General features: G+C 46.7%; 1 protein-coding gene across 2 annotated transcripts in view; it reads right to left on the bottom strand.

Moving 5' to 3' along the window:
* lrpprc (leucine-rich pentatricopeptide repeat containing) overlaps nt 1–18,400 on the bottom strand; it is a 182,181-nt gene that overhangs the window by 139,796 nt on the left and 23,985 nt on the right. For both annotated transcript variants that reach the window (XM_038813544.1, XM_038813552.1), the window contains exons 4-6: nt 5,027–5,148; nt 4,542–4,600; nt 2,129–2,215 (exon numbers count right to left, since the gene is read on the bottom strand). In XM_038813544.1, coding sequence (XP_038669472.1) covers nt 2,129–2,215; nt 4,542–4,600; nt 5,027–5,148 — 268 coding nt within the window. The remainder of the gene's footprint in view (nt 1–2,128; nt 2,216–4,541; nt 4,601–5,026; nt 5,149–18,400) is intronic.

The raw sequence follows: 18,400 nt of genomic DNA, 5'->3' as shown, positions 1-18,400 counted from the left end.
CCCCTTCTCTTCTCTATATATATATATATAGTATATCCTGTGTACATAACGGCAAATATACTTTGTTCAAAAACCCAATAAAAAACATTATTAAAAAAAAGGATTGAGATGAGGAGAAATTTCTTCACCCAATGAGTGATAAGTCTGTAGAATTCACTACCACAGGAAGCAGTCAAGGCCAAACCAGTATATTTTCAAGGAGTTAGATATAACATTTGGGGCTAAAAGGATCAAAGCGTATGGGGCTGGGGGAGAAGCAGGAATAGGTTCCTGACTTGAATGATCAGCTTTATCTTATTGAATGGCGGAGCAGGCTCTAAAGGCGTACTCCTATTTTCTATGTCTTCTATTAGGTCACCTCTGAGCCTTCTATTTTCAAGTGAGAAGAAACTCAGCCCATCAACCCTTTCCTGTTGCATGCATACATTCATTTCTAGTATCATACTTGTAAATTCTGGGCAGCATGGTAGCACAAGTGGCTAGCACTGTGGCTTCACAGCGCCAGGGTCCCAGGTTCGATTCCACACTGGGTCACTGTCTGTGCAGAGTCTGCACGTTCTCCCAGTGTCTGTGTGGGTTTCCTCCGGGTGTTCCGGTTTCCTCTCACAGTCCAAAGATGTGCAGGTTAGGTGGATTGGCCATGCTAAATTGCCCTTCGTGTCCAAAAAGGTTAGGTGTTATTGGGATACAGGGATAGGGTGGAAGTAAGGGCTTAAGTGCGTCGGTGCAGACTCGATGGGCCGAATGGGCTCCTTCTGCACTGTATGTTCTATGTTCTAAATCTTCTCTGAACTCTTCCCAGTGCCTCTACATTAATTTAACATTGGCAATTAGAATTGTATGCAGTACTCTAAATTAAGCATCCCCCACCCACTACCCTAAAAGAAAATTGGTGTCAAGCACAAAAGCAGAAATTGCATTTTTGATTCCAAAGTCAAAACGCAAATGTAGAATTTAGGACCACTTCCCATCTTTCTCAATAAACTGCACTTTATTCCCACCCTGCTTCCTGTCTTAAATCAAATTAACAATCCATTCAGTCACTTGTACCCTAACTTCACACTCTCAGACCTTATACATTAGCCTACTGCGGGATACCAGATCAAAGGGCTTTTGAAAATACAGATACATTACATCCACTGCATGTCCATTGTCTACTCTCGGTTACCTCCTTAAAAAAATAAGGTTCGGCAAGCAAGATTTTCCCTTTTGAAATCCATTATATAATTATTATAATACTCATTTCTAGGTGTCCTTCGATTCTCTCCTTTAGTGAGGATTCCATTATTCACCCTACCACTGATGTTAAGCTGTACTTCTACCCTCAAAAATGTTCTAGAGGTGACTGTGCAGACAGTGTAAGAGAAACCATCACTGTTGATATGCTTGATGCATCTAGAAAGCTCGAAGTGGGACTACACAAGGACAATCTAATAGGGCAGTATAACAGGAGAGATGTTGAGAACAGCATAGCCAAACACTTAAAAAGGTTGAGGCCCACATGGCGGATGGCACACCAATGTCACTGCTACAGTAAATGACATTTTGATTTTTGCTAGGGTGCACCCATCACAAGAAGGGTGTAAGCCAGATCAAAAGAATTAAATAAGAAGCTTTGAGGAAAAAAAAGGCATCGAGGTCAGAGGCAACATGTTTGATGACTAAAAATAGAGTTAGCAATGGGGAAGCAATTGAACAGGGGAGGAAACATTGCAGGCAGTTGGATGTATCGCCCAAATCTTCAGAGCTCCAATGAGGGTGCAACTGAATTATGACAAGTTAACTGAGAAAGTTTCCATTAAAAATTGGGATTCTTCTTCCATTTATTCACATGACGTGGACACTGCTGTCAAGGCCAGCAATTTGCGCCCAACCCTTGTTCCCACGAGACAACAACAATGGGTCTTCTTGAACAGCTGTGGCTTGCCAGGCCAGTTAAAAACTAAACAACTAAACACAAGGATGTTGAAGTGGAGACACGAAGGCCAGACCAGGTAAGAATGCACCCAAGTTTGTAATGCAAAATGTTGACAGAAAGTGCACACAGTTCTCATTTCCATACATAAATTTAGACTAGATGCTTTTAAGCAATATGCCTTCGAAGTCTTAACTGCAGTACTTTACCTACCCAGCACGTGCATGTCCTGTCACCAGTGAATTGAACACCACTTCTGTAATTGGTAGATCTTTGCTCTTCATAAAGCCAAGGATCTTACTAAAAGACAATAAATGTTAACAATACATAGCTCTATATTTATCACCATAAAATCAATTAAAACATTACCCACAGGTCAAACAGATTAAATACCAATTCTTTTTGCATTTAATTGGCTCCTTTGCCCAATAGACATAGACGAATCATTATAGTGAATATATTTATATATTTCAACATAATTCTATATTTTATAGCTATTAATATATTTTCCTAATATAAATATCATAATGCTGCTCACACACGCACGTGAAACGAAAGTTGCCATTGTCCCAGAGGACCATAGGCTGCTCTCCCCTTCTGAGAGAGAGCTGACTGGTGGCGCTTTAACCTGAGGATCACCGCACCTCAGGCGAGGTTGAGAAGACAGAGCTTTCATGAATAACCTCAGCCGATGCGGGATTTGAACCCCACAGTTGACATTACTCCACATCACAAACCAGCCTAGTCAACTCATCAAACCAGGCCCAATACACAAGCATGCAATTGTCCTTGAAACAACAGTGCTCAAATCAATGTGTTAAAGTGCATTCTTGCATTTAAAATTGGCATGTACAAATTGTTGCCACACTGCTCCCTTCAAATCACTTCAACATAACTTTGTTAACTGCAACAGTGGGCTCAGCAAGCCATTGACTTGTCCAACAATGACATATTACAACAACAACACTGTAATCGCAAGTCTGATTTTTGAAAATGTTTGCCTGGACAACAACCAGTACACCATGTTGCACAAGAACAACTTTCTTTTTCTCCTGCTTCCTGCAACGTGCACCCAAAACACCATGGCATAGTCTCACAAAATCTCTTGGGGATTTGCGGGATTTATAGACGCTGAACCATTTAATTTACCAATTAACATGAACACTCAGAAATGCAAAGAGGACAACACATTCAGTTTTTAGAATCTTAGTGTAGCCTGAACCAATGAAAGCAAGAGATTAAACTAAAGCCACGGCTGCTTATTCATGTGGACATTAAAGATCATACAGACTATTCAAGGTACAGCTGCTGAATTGTCCCCATTGCCTCAAAGGACATTTATCTCTCAATCAACAACCATCAAACACATTAACTGGCCATTAGCCACAAATGCTGCTTCTGGGACCTTGTGTAAATCAGTTGCCATCTTTGTTACAAAATTATAACCATGTCGCAAAAGCAAAATACTGACTGTGAAATACATCCCGAATGCCTGAAAGGTCCCTTAAATGCATATCCCTTCCTGCCGACCAGCACTACAAACCACGCCCCCCCCCCCCCATTCTTCCCGTGTTTGCGTAACCCAAAGCTCCAGGGTCCCAGGTTCGATTCCCGGCTGGGTCACTGTCTGTGTGGAGTCTGCACGTCCTCCCTGTGTGTGCGTGGGTTTCCTCCGGGTGCTCCGGTTTCCTCCCACAGTCCAAAGATGTGCGGGTTAGGTGGATTGGCCATGCTAAATTGCCCGTAGTGTATGGTTAATGGGGGGATTGTTGGGTTACGGGTATACGGGTTACGTGGGTTTAAGTAGGGTGATCATTGCTCGGCACAACATCGAGGGCCGAAGGGCCTGTTCTGTGCTGTACTGTTCTATGTTCTATGTTCAGGGTAGGTGGATTGGCCACGCTAAATTGACCCTTAATTGGGAAAAATGAATTGGGTACTCTAAATTTATTAAAAGAAAAAAAAACAACTGTGCAAGGATAAGAATTGATTGCATAGACAATTATAGTTTTCTTTTCCTATTATTTATCAATTTATTTATCCATTCTTACAGGTTTACCGATGCATTTAGACCGAGGGTGAACAATTCTCTCAGGAAAATTCATCTTGATGATAGAGAGAAATATCAAAAAGACAAAATCCCCAGAATTTCACTTCCAAAGTACAAATATTCCACTCACTTTAGGGGAAAACAACACAAAAGCCTAATATCTATTGATTAAGGGAAAAGGGAGTTAAAGGTTGGTTGAGCATTTTCAACAATTTGAACCGTATCCTGGATGGCATTCTGCATGACGAACGTTGCACTGTCATGTTCCACTTAAATAAAACTAAAGTCGTGCTTAAAACTCAGGGCACAAAGAAAACACCTTTAAAACTAGTTATGGTAAACAGGAATAATATTACTTAGAAACCACAACCAAATGGAATAAATGCCTGTTAAATATCTGAACCTGTTACCTGGTGGCGACACACTGTAAGCATTCTCAAAGTACCATGAAACCAATTCATGCTCACTGACCTGACATTTTAAACTTAAATTTATTATGCAAACAAGACCAAACATTACTTGGCATTCCCCAGACACACTATTACAGTACATTAAGAATCATTTTAAAAACAATACCTTGCACCTTCAATATCTCCTTCATTACAATATGATGTTATCAGTCTCTGGAAAGTAACCTGCGCATTGAGAGGAAAAACAAACATACTCAAGTATTTGCTTCATGTATTTATAAAAATATATACCAATTTGCTTATTAGTTCTCAGCAACTACACAACTATAAGTTAAAAACAAATCTCTACAAGCAATTCCACCTGCAAAAATCAAATCCAAGTATCAAAAATCAATCTGGTTTAATTGTGGAAGGTAAAATGTATTTTTTTCAAACTGTGCAAAGACAGTTTTTTTGCAATTTTGAAGTGAACGCTCTCCAGGTTCAAAGGTCATTAGAAAAACTGCAATAACTATTGTAAAATATGACATTGAAGTGCATATTTAAGGTACTCTTAACATAGGAAATATTACACCTTTACGCAAAACAGCAATTGTAAAGTCGAGAAACAATGAATTTTGAAACATCAAACTAAATAGGGCAATAACTTACTCTGTTCGGTTGCACGTTTGCAGATTCCATTTTTGCCAGAAAATCAGTTGGTGAAAATTTGTGCTCATTCTGAAGATAGACTTTCAACAAAGCATTGTAGTGGCTCACATCATAAACAGCACCTACATATCAACGATTATATGTCAGTAGAAGAAAATAATCAATACACCAACTCAGCTACTGGTAATTATTCTATCTGCACAATTTGGAAAGTAAAAACACTTTATAAATTAGGATCAAATTTAATCCAAATTATAACATGAAAACCTATCAGCTAGGAAGGTCATTCACCGATCAAATTTAGGCTATCTCAACCCAGTGGGCAGGCATGGCATAAAACTGTTCATAATTCAACACCAATCAGCAATCTTAGGATTGCTCAGGTGGTAAATTGAAAAACATCAGGGTTATGTAACTGAGATAAGAATAGAAGTTTTACTCTAAATGCAACTACGCTGTACCTAGCCGACACGTTTAAAAGTAAAAGCACTTCACTCTCCCCACTAACCTCATGAATTACAATAAAAACTGAAGACAAAGATGATCTAACTTTTAACTTGTCCTGGAACTCTGGAAATTCAATAGCTGGCAGTAACTGCTGTGAGCATTCAAGCGGGAGTCAACCACACTTATCTGGTTGTCGAAGTTGCTTTGACTACATATACAGAACATTCAATCCGTTGCATTTTGCACAAAAATTTTTAAGATCTTTTTTCTTCAAAATAAAGTACTGCATATACCGTTTTTTTAGTTCATTGTGCCAACGAAAGCAGAGGGTTAAAGTACCGATGGCATTAGCAGCTCTAGAAATTGTGAAATAAATGTGACCGTGATAGGTGAAGGTGATTTATTCCTAAAATTTGAGACTAAACATCTTGTTGGCACAGAAGCTCAATAAATCATAAAATAACTCAACAAATTACATGATTTATTCAAATCAAATTGAGGAAACGACCTGGACAGTTACAAAGTTTACTTCTGTGCCTTTACAACAGTAAAGATGAATTATATAATCTATCTGCCACCCAGATTTTTCAAATTTATTTAGAAGTGTTTATGAATATAGTAACTTGCCTGGAGCTACTGCCATTTTAGATATAGTCACACAAAAGGAATGGAAGCAATCTTTTAGCTTACTTGCGCATACACCGTAAAACAGGATAAATTCACAGCATCAATATTTCACATTGGTGAGATAATGAACAGACTTGTGACAATGGAAAATAGAGCATGTCACAACGATGTTTAACAGTTGCAAAACAGAATAAATCTGGAAGACTGTGAATTTCACTGGCCAAACATGGATAAGAATCACAAAGAGAGGTGTATTGTGTGTAAAATTAAATAGCCTGGATTTTGCATTCAGAATAACTTGAGGTCAACAGCATTCAACCTTTTTAATGGAGTCAATAACGCTGCAACTTCCAAAGACGTGCAGGTTAGGTGGATGGGCTATGCTAAAATTGCCCTTCAGTGTCCAAAGAGGTGTAGGTTGGATGGAGTTATGGGGATAGGATTGGGGAGTGGGACTAGGTAGGGAAGCTCTTTCAGAGAGTCATTGTAGATTCGATGGGATGATTGGCCTCCTTTGGCACTGTAGGGATTCTATGGAGCTTGCAGGAGAGCACAGGTGCAAAAAAACATGGAATTCTGGAAGTTTCTGCCCAATGTGCCCCACACCTCCATAGATTGCAAAATAGCATTACCTTGCTGAGAGATTCAGCATTGAAATCTATGCAAGGGTGTGGGGCTGGTTTAGCACAGGGCTAAATAGCTGGCTTTTAAAGCAGACCAAGAGAGGCCAGCAGCGCGGGTTCAATTCCCATACTAGCCTCACCGAATAGGCACCGGAATGTGGCGACTAGGGGCTTTTCACAGTAACTTCATTTGAAGTGTACTTGTGACAATAAGCGATTTTTATTTCATTTCAAGTTGCTATACTTAACCACTAGACGTGACAGAATATATACATTCAGGTGGCTATCACAGAAACATGGTTAAAGGGCAGGATTGGCAGCTAAACGTTGGAAGGTATAGATGCTTCAGGAGAGATAGAGCGGGATGTGAAAGGGGTGAGGGTGTAGCATTGCTGGTTAAGGAGAATATTATAGCCGTACTGCAGGAGGACACCTTAGAGGGCTCATACAATGAGGCAATCTGGGTAGAGCTTAGGAACAGGAAGGGGACAATCACCATGTTTGGGGTTTATAACAGGCTCCCCCACTGCCAGCGAGAGATAGAGGAGCAGATAGGTAGAGAGATTTTAGATAGGTGCAAAAGTAACATGGCTGTTGTGGTGGGTGGTTTTAATTTCCCCTATATTGACTGGGACTCACTTAGTGCTAGGGGTTTGGATGGGGCAGAGTTTCAAAGGTGTATCCAGGAAGTCTTCTTGATGCAATATGTTAGTCCAACGAGGGAAGGGGCATTACTGGATCTGGTATTGGGGAATGAGCCTGGATAGGTGATTGAGGTTTCAGTAGGGGAACATTTTGGGAGTAGTGATCACAATTTCGTAAGTTTTAGGGTACTTTTGGACAGGGATGAGGGTAACCCTCGCGTTAAGGTGCTTAACTGGGGAAAGGCAAATTACGATAATATTAGACAGGAATTGAAGAATTTGGATTGGGTGCGGCTGTTGGATAATAAATCGGACATGTGGGAGTCTTTCAAGGGACAGTTGATTAGGATTCAGGAAAGTTATGTTCCTGAGAGAATGAAGGATAAGTATGGGAAATTTAGGGTGTCTTGCGTAACGAGGGATATTGTGATCCTCATCAAAAAGAAAAACGAGTCTTTTGTACTGTGTAGAAGGGTAGGAACAGTGGAAACCCTCGAGTACAAAGAAAGTAGAAGGTTCGGAAGTGGGAAATTGGGAGGGCTAAGAGGTGTCATGAAAAGACCTTGGCAAGTAGGATTAAGGCAAATCCCAAAGCTTTTTACTCATAAAATGCAAGAGGGTGGCCAGGGAAAGGATTGGACCACTTAAGGACAGTGGGGGAAATCTATATGTCAAGGCAGAGGAAATGGGCGAGGTACTAAATGAATACTTTGCATCAGTGTTCACTAAAGAAAGAGACTTTGTGGAAGTCGATTCTTGGGTAGGGCGTGTGGACAGTCTGGATCATGTTAACGAAAAGGAGATGGTATTGGGTCTTTTAAAAGATATTAAGTTAGACAAGTCTCTTGGGCCAGATGGGATTTATCCCAGAGTACCAAGGGAAGTAAGGGAGGAGATTTCTGGAGCCTTAACTGACATCTTTATATCCTCATTGGCTACAGGTGAGATCCCAGAGGACTGGAGAATAGCTAATGTTGCACCATTGTTTAAGAAAGGTGGCAGAGATAATCCTGGAAACTATAGGCCGGTGAGCCTCACGTCGGTAAATTATTGGAGAGAATTCTCAGGGACAGGATTTATACCCATTTGGAAATAAATGAAATGAAACAAAATGAAATGAAAATCACTTATTGTCACGAGTAGGCTTCAATGAAGTTACTGTGAAAAGCCCCTAGTCGCCACATTCCGGCGCCTGTCCGGGGAGGCTGGTATAGGAATCGAACCGTGCTGCTGGCCTGCTTTAAAAGCCAGCGATTTAGTCCAGTGAGCTAAACCAGCCCCATAACCATGGACTCATAAGTGATAGATAGCATGGTTTTGTGAAGGGGAGGGCGTGGCTCACTAACTTGATCTAGTTTTTTGAGGAGGTGACAAAGATGATTGATATGGGGAGGGTGGTGGATGTTGTTTACATTGACTTCAGTAAAGCCTTTGACATTTAGGGCAGCAGGGTAGCATGGTGGTTAGCATAAATGCTTCACCGCTCCAGGGTCCCAGGTTCGATTCCCGGCTGGGTCACTGTCTGTGTGGAGTCTGCACGTCCTCCCCCTGCGTGCGTGGGTTTCCTCCGGGTGCTCCGGTTTCCTCCCACAGTCCAAAGATGTGCGGGTTAGGTGGATTGGCCATGCTAAATTGCCCGTAGTGTAAAGTAAGGTTAAGGGGGGGGGGGGGGTTGTTGGGTTACGGGTATAGGGTAGATACGTGGGTTTGAGTAGGGTGATCATGGCTCGGCACAACATTGAGGGCCAAAGGGCCTGTTCTGTGCTGTACTGTTCTATGTTCTATGTGCCTCATGGCAGACTGGTACAAAAGGTGAAGTCACACGGGATCGAGCTGTGGTGGTAAAATGGATACAGAACTGGCTCGATCACAGAAGGCAAAGAGTAGTAGTAGAAGGGTGTTTTTCTGAATGGAAGGTTGTGACTAGTGGTGTTCCACAGGAATCTGCGCTTGGGCCTCTGTTGTTTGTGGTGCACATAAGCAATTTGTAGGAAAATGTAGCTGGTCTGATCAGTAAGTTTGCGGATGACACCAAGGCTGGTGGAGTGGCATATGGTGTTGAAGATTGTCAGAAGATACAGCAGGACATAGATAGGTTGGAGACTTGGGCAGAGAAATGGCAAACGGAGTTTAATCTGGACAAATGTGAGGGAATGCATTTTGGTAGGTTTAACAGAGGAGAAATATACCGTAAATGGTAAAACTCTTCGGAACATAGAAAGTCAGAGAGATCTGCATTTATTTTATTTTTTTTAAATAATTTTTATTCAAGTTTTTTTAATAACAATAACAAATTTTCTCCCCGCAATTTAAAACAAACAAGGCGTGTTCCCACACCAAAACAAAAGAAGCCCCCCCCCCCAATAAATAATAACAAATAGCAATACAAGAAAGAAGAAAATAACATAACAAACCCACCGCCGCAAAAACAAACCCCCCAACCATCCCCAAACCCACCCCCCCTGCCGCTGCTGAGACCGACCACTCTCTACCCCTTCGCCAGGAAAACGAGAAAGGGCTGCCACTGCCGAAAGAACCCCTGTACCGACCCCCTCAGGGCAAATTTCATCCTCTCCAACTTGATGAACCCAGCCATGTCGTTGACCCAGGCCTCCGAACTCAGGGGCCGCGTATCCCTCCACTGTAACAGAATCCAGCGCCGGGCTACTAGAGACGCAAAGGCCAGAATGCCGGCCTCTCTCGCCTCCTGCACTCCCGGCTCCGAAGCTACCCCAAAGATCGCGAGCCTGGCCTGACCCTAGACTCAACCACTTCCGACAAAATCCCCGCCACCCCCTTCCAAAACCCCTCCAGAGCCAGACATGCCCAAAACATATGGGTGTGGTTTGCCGGGCCACCCGAACACCTCCCACACCTGTCTTCCCCTCCGAAAAACTGGCTCATCCTTGCCCCCGTCATGTGAGCCCTGTGCAGCACCTTCAGCTGAATTAGGCTGAGCCGTGCGCAAGAGGAGGAAGAATTCACCCTCTCCAGAGCGTCCGACCACGTCCCATCCTCACGTGATAGTGAGACGAGGAATAGGGAGAGAGAGCAATTAAACACGTGGCTACAGGGATGGTGCAGGCGGGAGGGATTCAGATTTCTGGATAACTGGGGCTCTTTCTGGGGAAGGTGGGACCTCTATAGACAGGATGGTCTACATCTGAACCTGAGGGGCACCAATATCCTGGGGGGGAGATTTGTTAGTGCTCTTTGGGGGGTTTAAACTAATTCAGCAGGGGCATGGGAACCTGGATTGTAGTTTTGGGGTACGGGAGATTGAGAATATAGAGGTCAGGAGCACAGATTTGACTTCGCAGGAGGGTGCCAGAGTTCAGGTAGGTGGTTTGAAGTGTGTCTACTTCAATGCCAGGAGTATACGAAATAAGGTAGGGGAACTGGCAGCATGGGTTGGTACCTGGGACTTCGATGTTGTGGCCATTTCAGAGACATGGATAGAGCAGGGACAGGAATGGTTGTTGCAGGTTCCGGGGTTTAGGTGTTTTAGTAAGCTCAGAGAAGGGGGCAAAAGAGGGGGAGGTGTGGTGCTGCTAGTCAAGGACAGTATTACGGTGGCGGGAAGGATGCTGGATGGAGACTCTTCTTCCGAGGTAGTATGGGCTGAGGTTAGAAACAGGAAAGGAGAGGTCATCCTGTTGGGAGTTTTCTATAGGCCACCTAATAGTTCTAGGGATGTAGAGGAAAGGATGGCGAAGATGATTCTGGAAAAGAGCGAAAGTAACAGGGTAGTTGTTATGGGAGACTTTAACTTTCCAAATATTGACTGGAAAAGATATAGTTCGAGTACATTAGATGGGTCGTTCTTTGTACAATGTGTGCAGGAGGGTTTCCTGACACAATATGTTGACAGGCCAACAAGAGGCGAGGCCACATTGGATTTGGAGCGAGGGAACCGTGGTTTACCAAAGAAGTGGAATCTCTTGTTAAGAGGACGAAGGAGGCCTATGTGAAGATGAGGCGTGAAGTTTCAGTTGGGACGCTTGATAGTTACAAGGAAGCGAGGAAGGATCTAAAGAGAGAGATAAGACGAGCAAGGAGGGGACATGAGAAGTCTTTGGCAGATAGGATCAAGGAAAACCCAAAAGCTTTCTATAGGTATGTCAAGAATAAAAGAATGACTAGGGTAAGAGTAGGGCCAGTCAAGGACAGTGGTGGGAAGTTGTGTGTGGAGGCTGAGGAGATAAGCGAGATACTAAATGAATACTTTTCGTCAGTATTCACTCAGGAAAAAGATAATGTTGTGGAGGAGAATGCGGAGACCCAGGCTATTAGAATAGATGGCATTGAGGTGCGTAGGGAAGAAGTGTTGGCAATTCTGGACAAGGTGAAAATAGATAAGTCCCCGGGGCCTGATGGGATTTATCCTAGGATTCTCTGGGAAGCCAGGGAAGAGATTGCTGAGCCTTTGGCTTTGATTTTTATGTCATCATTGGCTACAGGAATAGTGCCAGAGGATTGGAGGGTAGCAAATGTGGTCCCTTTGTTCAAGAAGGGGAGTAGAGATAACCCCGGTAACTATAGGCCGGTGAGCCTCACGTCTGTTGTGGGTAAAGTCTTGGAGAGGATTATAAAAGATACGATTTATAATCATCTAGATAAGAATAATATGATTAGGGATAGTCAGCATGGTTTTGTGAAGGGTAGGTCATGCCTCACAAACCTTATTGAGCTCTTTGAGAAGGTGACTGAACAGGTAGACGAGGGTAGAGCAGTTGATGTGGTGTATATGGATTTCAGTAAAGCGTTTGATAAGGTTCCCCACAGTCGGTTATTGCAGAAAATACGGAGGCTGGGGATTGAGGGTGATTTAGAGATGTGGATCAGAAATTGGCTAGTTGAAAGAAGACAGAGGGTGGCGGTTGATGGCAAATGTTCAGAATGGAGTTCAGTTACGAGTGGCGTACCACAAGGATCTGTTCTGGGGCCGTTGCTGTTTGTCATTTTTATAAATGACCTAGAGGAGGGCACAGAAGGTTGGGTGAGTAAATTTGCAGACGACACTAAAGTCGGTGGAGTTGTAGACAGTGTGGAAGGATGTTGCAGGTTACAGAGGGACATAGATAAGCTGCAGAGCTGGGCTGAGAGGTGGCAAATGGAGTTTAATGTAGAGAAGTGTGAGGTGATTCACTTTGGAAAGAAAAACAGGAATGCGGAATATTTGGCTAATGGTAAAATTCTTGGCAGTGTGGATGAGCAGAGGGATCTCGGTGTCCATGTACATAGATCCCTGAAAGTTTCCACCCAGGTTGATAAGGGTTGTGAAGAAGGCCTATGGTGTGTTGGCCTTTATTGGTAGAGGGATTGAGTTCCGGAGCCATGAGGTCATGTTGCAGCTGTACAAAACTCTGGTACGGCCGCATTTGGAGTATTGCGTACAGTTCTGGTCGCCTCATTATAGGAAGGACGTGGAAGCTTTGGAACGGGTGCAGAGGAGATTTACCAGGATGTTGCCTGGTATGGAGGGAAAATCTTATGAGGAAAGGCTGATGGACTTGAGGTTGTTCTCGTTAGAGAGAAGAAGGTTAAGAGGTGACTTAATAGAGGCATACAAAATGATCAGAGGGTTAGATAGGGTGGACAGTGAGAGCCTTCTCCCGCGGATGGAGGTGGCTAGCACAAGGGGACATAGCCTTAAATTGAGGGGTAATAGATATAGGACAGACGTCAGAGGTAGGTTTTTTACGCAAAGAGTGGGTGAGGCCGTGGAATGCCCTACCTGCAACAGTAGTGACCTCGCCAACATTGAGGGCATTTAAAAGTTTATTGGATAAGCATATGGATGATAATGGCATAGTGTAGGTTAGATGGCCTTTAGTTTTTGACTTCCCATGTCGGTGCAACATCGTGAGCCGAAGGGCCTGTACTGCGCTGTATCGTTCTATGTTCTATCCTCAATCTCTTTCCCTAGCTCTTCCTCCCATTTCGCTTTGAGCTCATCTACTGAGGCCTCCTCCTCCTCCTCCTGCATCAGTTGGTACATAGCCGAGATCTTCCCTTCCCCGACCCACGTCCCCGAAAGCACCCTGTCCTGCACCCCCCTTGGCGGCAGCCGCGGAAACTCCTCCACCTGCCTCTTAACAAAGTCCCTGACCTGCATATACCTAAAAGCATTCCCAGGGGGGAGGTTCCACTTCCCCACCAGCTCCTCCAGAGTCGCGAACTTCCCATCCAGGAAGAGGTCCCCAAACTGTCTGATGCCTGCCCTGTGCCAACTCCCAAATCCCCCACCCGTTCTCCCCGCCGCAAAACGGTGATTGCTCCGTATCGGGGCCCAAACTGAGGCCTTCACTTCCCCAGATTTTGAGGGACGCAACCAACACCGGGCTCGTGGAGTACTTTGCCCGGGGGGGGGGGGGGGGAGAGTGGAAGTGGGGCCGTCACCAAAGCCTCCAGACTCGTACCCGCACAGGACGCTACCTCCAGTCTCTTCCATGCGTCACCCTCCCCTTCCGTCACCCACCTGTGAATCATCGCCACGTTCGCCGCCCAATAATATCCACACAGGTTGGGCAGTGCCAGGCCCCCTACCTCCCTTCTGCGCTCCAAAAATGCCCTCCTTATTCTCGGGGCCTTCCGTGCCCACACAAACCCCAGAATCGACTTATTCACCCTTCTGAAAAAAGCCTTCGGGATCAACATGGGGAGGCACTGGAAAAGAAACAAAAACCTCGGGAGCACCGTCATTTTAACCGACTGGACCCTGCCCGCCAACGAGAGCGGCAGCGCATCCCACCTCCTGAACTCCTCCTCCATCTGCCCCACCAGCCGCGAAAAGTTAAGCCTATGCATAGCCCCCCAGGTCCTAGCCACGTGGTCCCCAAGATACCTAAAGCTCCTCTCAGTCCTCCTCAACCGGAGTTCCCCCATCTCCCTCTCCTGACCCCCCGGGTGCAGGACAAACAGCTCGCTTTTCCCCAAATTGAGCTTGTATCCCGAAAATTCCCCAAACTCCTCAAGTATCCTCAGCACCTCTGGCATCCCCTCAGCCGGGTCCACGACATACAGCAGCAGATCATCTGCATACAGCAACAACCGGTGCTCCCCCCCCCTCCCCCCCCCCCCCGCACAATCCCCCTCCAACTCTTCGAGTCCCTCAGCGCCATGGCCAGGGCCTCAATTGCTGACGCGAAGAGCAGGGGAGACAAGGGGCACCCCTGCCTCGTCCCTCTGGAAAGCAGAAAGTCCTCTGACCTCCTCCCATTCGTCACCACACTCGTCACCGGGGAGCTGTACAGCAACCTCACCCAGCTAATGAACCCCTCACCAAACCCAAACCTCCGCAACACCTCCCACAGGTAACTCCACTCCACCCTATCAAAAGCTTTCTCCGCATCCATGGACACCACTATTTCTGACTCCCCAGCCACCGGCGCCATCATCATAACATTCAGGAGCCTCCGCACGTTGGCATTCAATTGTCTCCTCTTTACAAACCCCGTTTGGTCCTCATGAATCACCGTCGGGACTAAATCCTCCACCCTCCTGGACAGCACCTTTGCCAACAACTTGACATCTACGTTAAGGAGCGAGATCGGCCTATAAGACCAACACTGAAGGGGGTCCTTGTCCCGCTTCAGGAGCAAAGAGATAATTGCCCTGGACATCGTCGGGGGCAGAGCCCCCCCCCTCCCTGGCCTCATTCAGGGTCCTCACCAGCAGTGGGCCCAGCAAATCTGAAAATGTCTTGTAGAATTCCACCGGGAACCGGTCAAGCCCCAGCACTTTCCCTGTCTGCATGCTTCCCAAAGCCTCCACCAGCTCCTCCAACTCAATTGGGGCCCCCAAACCTTCCACCCGCTCGTCCCCTACTCTTGGGAACTCCAGCTTATCCAAAAAGCGGTCCATCCCGCCTGCTTCCCCGGGGGGTACCGCCCGGTACAGTCCCTCATAAAAGGATCTGAACACCCCACTGATGTCCTTTCCACTCCGCACTAAGTTCCCACCTGCATCCGTGGCTCCCCCAATTTCTCTAGCTGCTTCCCGCTTCCGGAGCTGGTGAGCCAACATCCGACTTGCCTTCTCCCCGTACTCATACACCGCCCCCTGTGCCCTCCTCCACTGCGCCGCCGACTTACGGGTGGTTAAAATGTCAAACTCCGACTTCCGGTGGCAGCGATGACGTAGGAAGCCACACATTTGGGAGCTCCCGTTTTAAACGGACTTTTCGGCTCTTTTTAGAGCCCAAAATGGAAATTTTTCGACGTCTCCCGGTGGGAGAAGGTGTGCTGATCGACTTTTCCCGCAGTCCATGACTCGAACTCGGAGTGGAAAGGGGGAAGAAACGGCAGCAGCTCCCCAGAAAAAATGGGGGAAGGAATCCAAGATGGCGGCCGGCGGAGCTCCAGAGGAGTGGAAGCAGTGGGCCCTGGAGCAACAAGCTGCTCTCCTGCGCTGTTTTGCAGACTTCAAGGCTGAGGTACGGAGCTCTCTGCAGGAAACGAACAGAAGGCTGTCGGAGATTCAGACGACCCAGGGTGCTGCCATCAAGGAGTTGCAGACGCAGGCCACTGAACGAGAGGAGGAGGCCGGGATCCTCGTGAGTAAGGTGGAGGGGACACGAGGCACTCCACAAGAAGTGGCAGGAACGCTTCGAGGAGCTTCATCACCGCATGAGGCGGAAAAATCTGCGGATCTTGGGCCTTGCGGAGGGGCTGGAGGGGTCGGACCTGACAACCTACGTGGCTACGATGCTGAACGCGCTAGTGGGGGCCGGGTCTTTCCATCTGCCCTTGGAGCTGGAGGGAGCACACAGAGTACTGGCCAGGAGGCCTAAGGAGAATGAACCCCCGCGTGCGGTGCTGGTGAGGTTCCACCGGTTCAGTGATCGGGAGTGTGTGCTGCACTGGGCCAAGAAGGTGAAGAGCAGCAATTGGGAGAATGGGGTAGTACGGATCTACCAGGATTGGAGTGCGGAGGTGGCTAAGCGGCGGTCCGGATTAAATCGGACGAAAGAAGTGCTTTACAGGAAAAAGATAAAGTTCGGAATGTTGCAGCCCGCGCGCCTGTGGGTAACTTATTCGGACCGGCATTATTATTTTGATTCCCCGGAAGAGGTGTGGGCCTTCGTGCGGACGGAGAAACTGGACTTGAACTAGGGGTTGGGGGTTGCGGGGTCGGTTGTAATGCTTTATTTCTGGTTTCTGCTGTTGCTGTGTTCTCTTTTTTTTGTACTTTTGCAATTTTGATATGGTTATTTATGGGGGTGTTGTTCTGTTATGTTTTTTTGCTGTGGGGCATTGTTTGAGTTTTGTATCTTGTGGGGAGGGTTGGGGGGGTTTGTTGTATTCTATGTCGGGTTGGGGGTATGGAGTGGGGCTGGTATTTGGGAGCTGCGTCAGAAGGGTGTGGTGGGTGTAGCCACCTAAAATGGACGCTGAGCTACAAAGTAAGCCAAGCGCTAAGACTGCAGGGAAACAGGCAGTTTAGCCAAAACAGCAGTCTGCAAAGACAGCATTTTGCATTCTGCAAGTAGCAGAAAACCAGTTTGGGCTCAGGTGAGAAGACCTTAGTTAGGTGCAAATGGCAAAACGCTTTGCATGCTAATGAGGCAATCAGACCTGAACACCCACACAATAGAAACATTTGATTCTGAATGGACACATTTGAATCAAGGCCCAGACATCGAGGCACCAGAAACCTCCAAACAAAAGGGCATAAGAAACGCCCCCCCCCATCACGGAGACCCCCTCGCATTGGGGAATTAAAACAGTATCGATGAGGAATTGACCCAATAGATAACCAAAGGTTAAAGCCCGCCCAAGAAGAGGGAAGGACATTGGGATCCCTATAAAAGACAGGGACCTCGTGTTGTCCGGTCTGTTGTTTGTGCTCCGGCTTAACTTCGATCAAGATCTGTTGTTCCGTGCTCCGGCCCTGACCAAGACCTTGAAGCTACATCCTGACTCCAGCCGTTGAGCACCAGCCGCCGAACCGTAAGTGCCAGTACGACGCTCGCTACGCGAACTAAGCCCGCTAGAACCCCCAGTGACCAGAACGCTTGCTGAAGGTTGCAGCCCAAGACCAGGACGAAGGCCTCGCTCCCTGACCTTGCCTGTTCCTGTTAGATAAGTATTCTGATTACTTTAGTTTAGTCATAGCTTAGTCTCTTAGTGTGTGCATGAGTATTTATTATAACTGTATAATAAATATTATCGTTTGGACCTTACTAATCGGTGTATCGTCTTTATTACTTTGAACTTGACCTTGGAATACTCGTGACGGTGTCTATACGGCACCTGGGGACTCCTAAGCTGAATAAATACATAGAACAGAGCCTAGTGGTGTTAAGCACTTGGAAGTTAATACACCCCAATAAACGCGTTTTACACTCATAGCAAAACGTGCAACATGGGGCAGTGCGAAAGCACGGGCTTTCCTCTGGTTTCCCGCGCTGCGGGGCTGGAGACGATGACGGGGGTGGAGGCGATGACGGGGGGAGGCAGGGCCTTAACTGGTTCTTCCCCGCGCTGGAGCGGTGCCTGGAGGAGGGATAGATCGGGGGATGATCCCACTTTGGTAGGGGTCGGGTTATTGGCGGGAGTTTCCAAGGTCAGCAGAAGTTAGCTGACCCACGGAAGTACAATGGAGGACGGTTCGCGGCTAGGAGGGTTCCTAGCCTGGGGGGGAAGGGAGGGGGGGGAAAGGGGAATACCGGGTTGCTGCTGGTAGGGTCAGGAAGGAGCTGGTGGGGGCTGGGGGGTCAGAGGTGAGGTGTTGTCGCTGTGGGGACTGGGTCGGGCAGGGGGTGCTGGCCTGGGGCGGGCAATCGACGGGCTATGGCTAGTCGACGGGGGAGGGGGCGGGAAGCCCTCTGGTTCGGTTGGTCACCTGGAATGCGAGAGGATTGAATGGGCCGGTGAAGCGGTCGAGGGTACTTGCTCATCTGAAGGGGCTAAAGGCAGATGTGGCAATGCTTCAGGAGACCCACCTGAAGGTGGCGGACCAGATCCGTCTGAGGAAGGGATGGGTGGGGCAGGTTTGGGGGGGGGGGGGGGGGGGGGGACTTCAATACG

This window comes from Scyliorhinus canicula, chromosome 1 (assembly GCF_902713615.1).
Source record: "Scyliorhinus canicula chromosome 1, sScyCan1.1, whole genome shotgun sequence".
Lineage (NCBI taxonomy): Eukaryota > Metazoa > Chordata > Chondrichthyes > Carcharhiniformes > Scyliorhinidae > Scyliorhinus > Scyliorhinus canicula.
The sequence above is the reverse complement of the archived record's forward strand: the minus strand, read 5'-3'. Positions and strand labels throughout refer to the sequence as shown.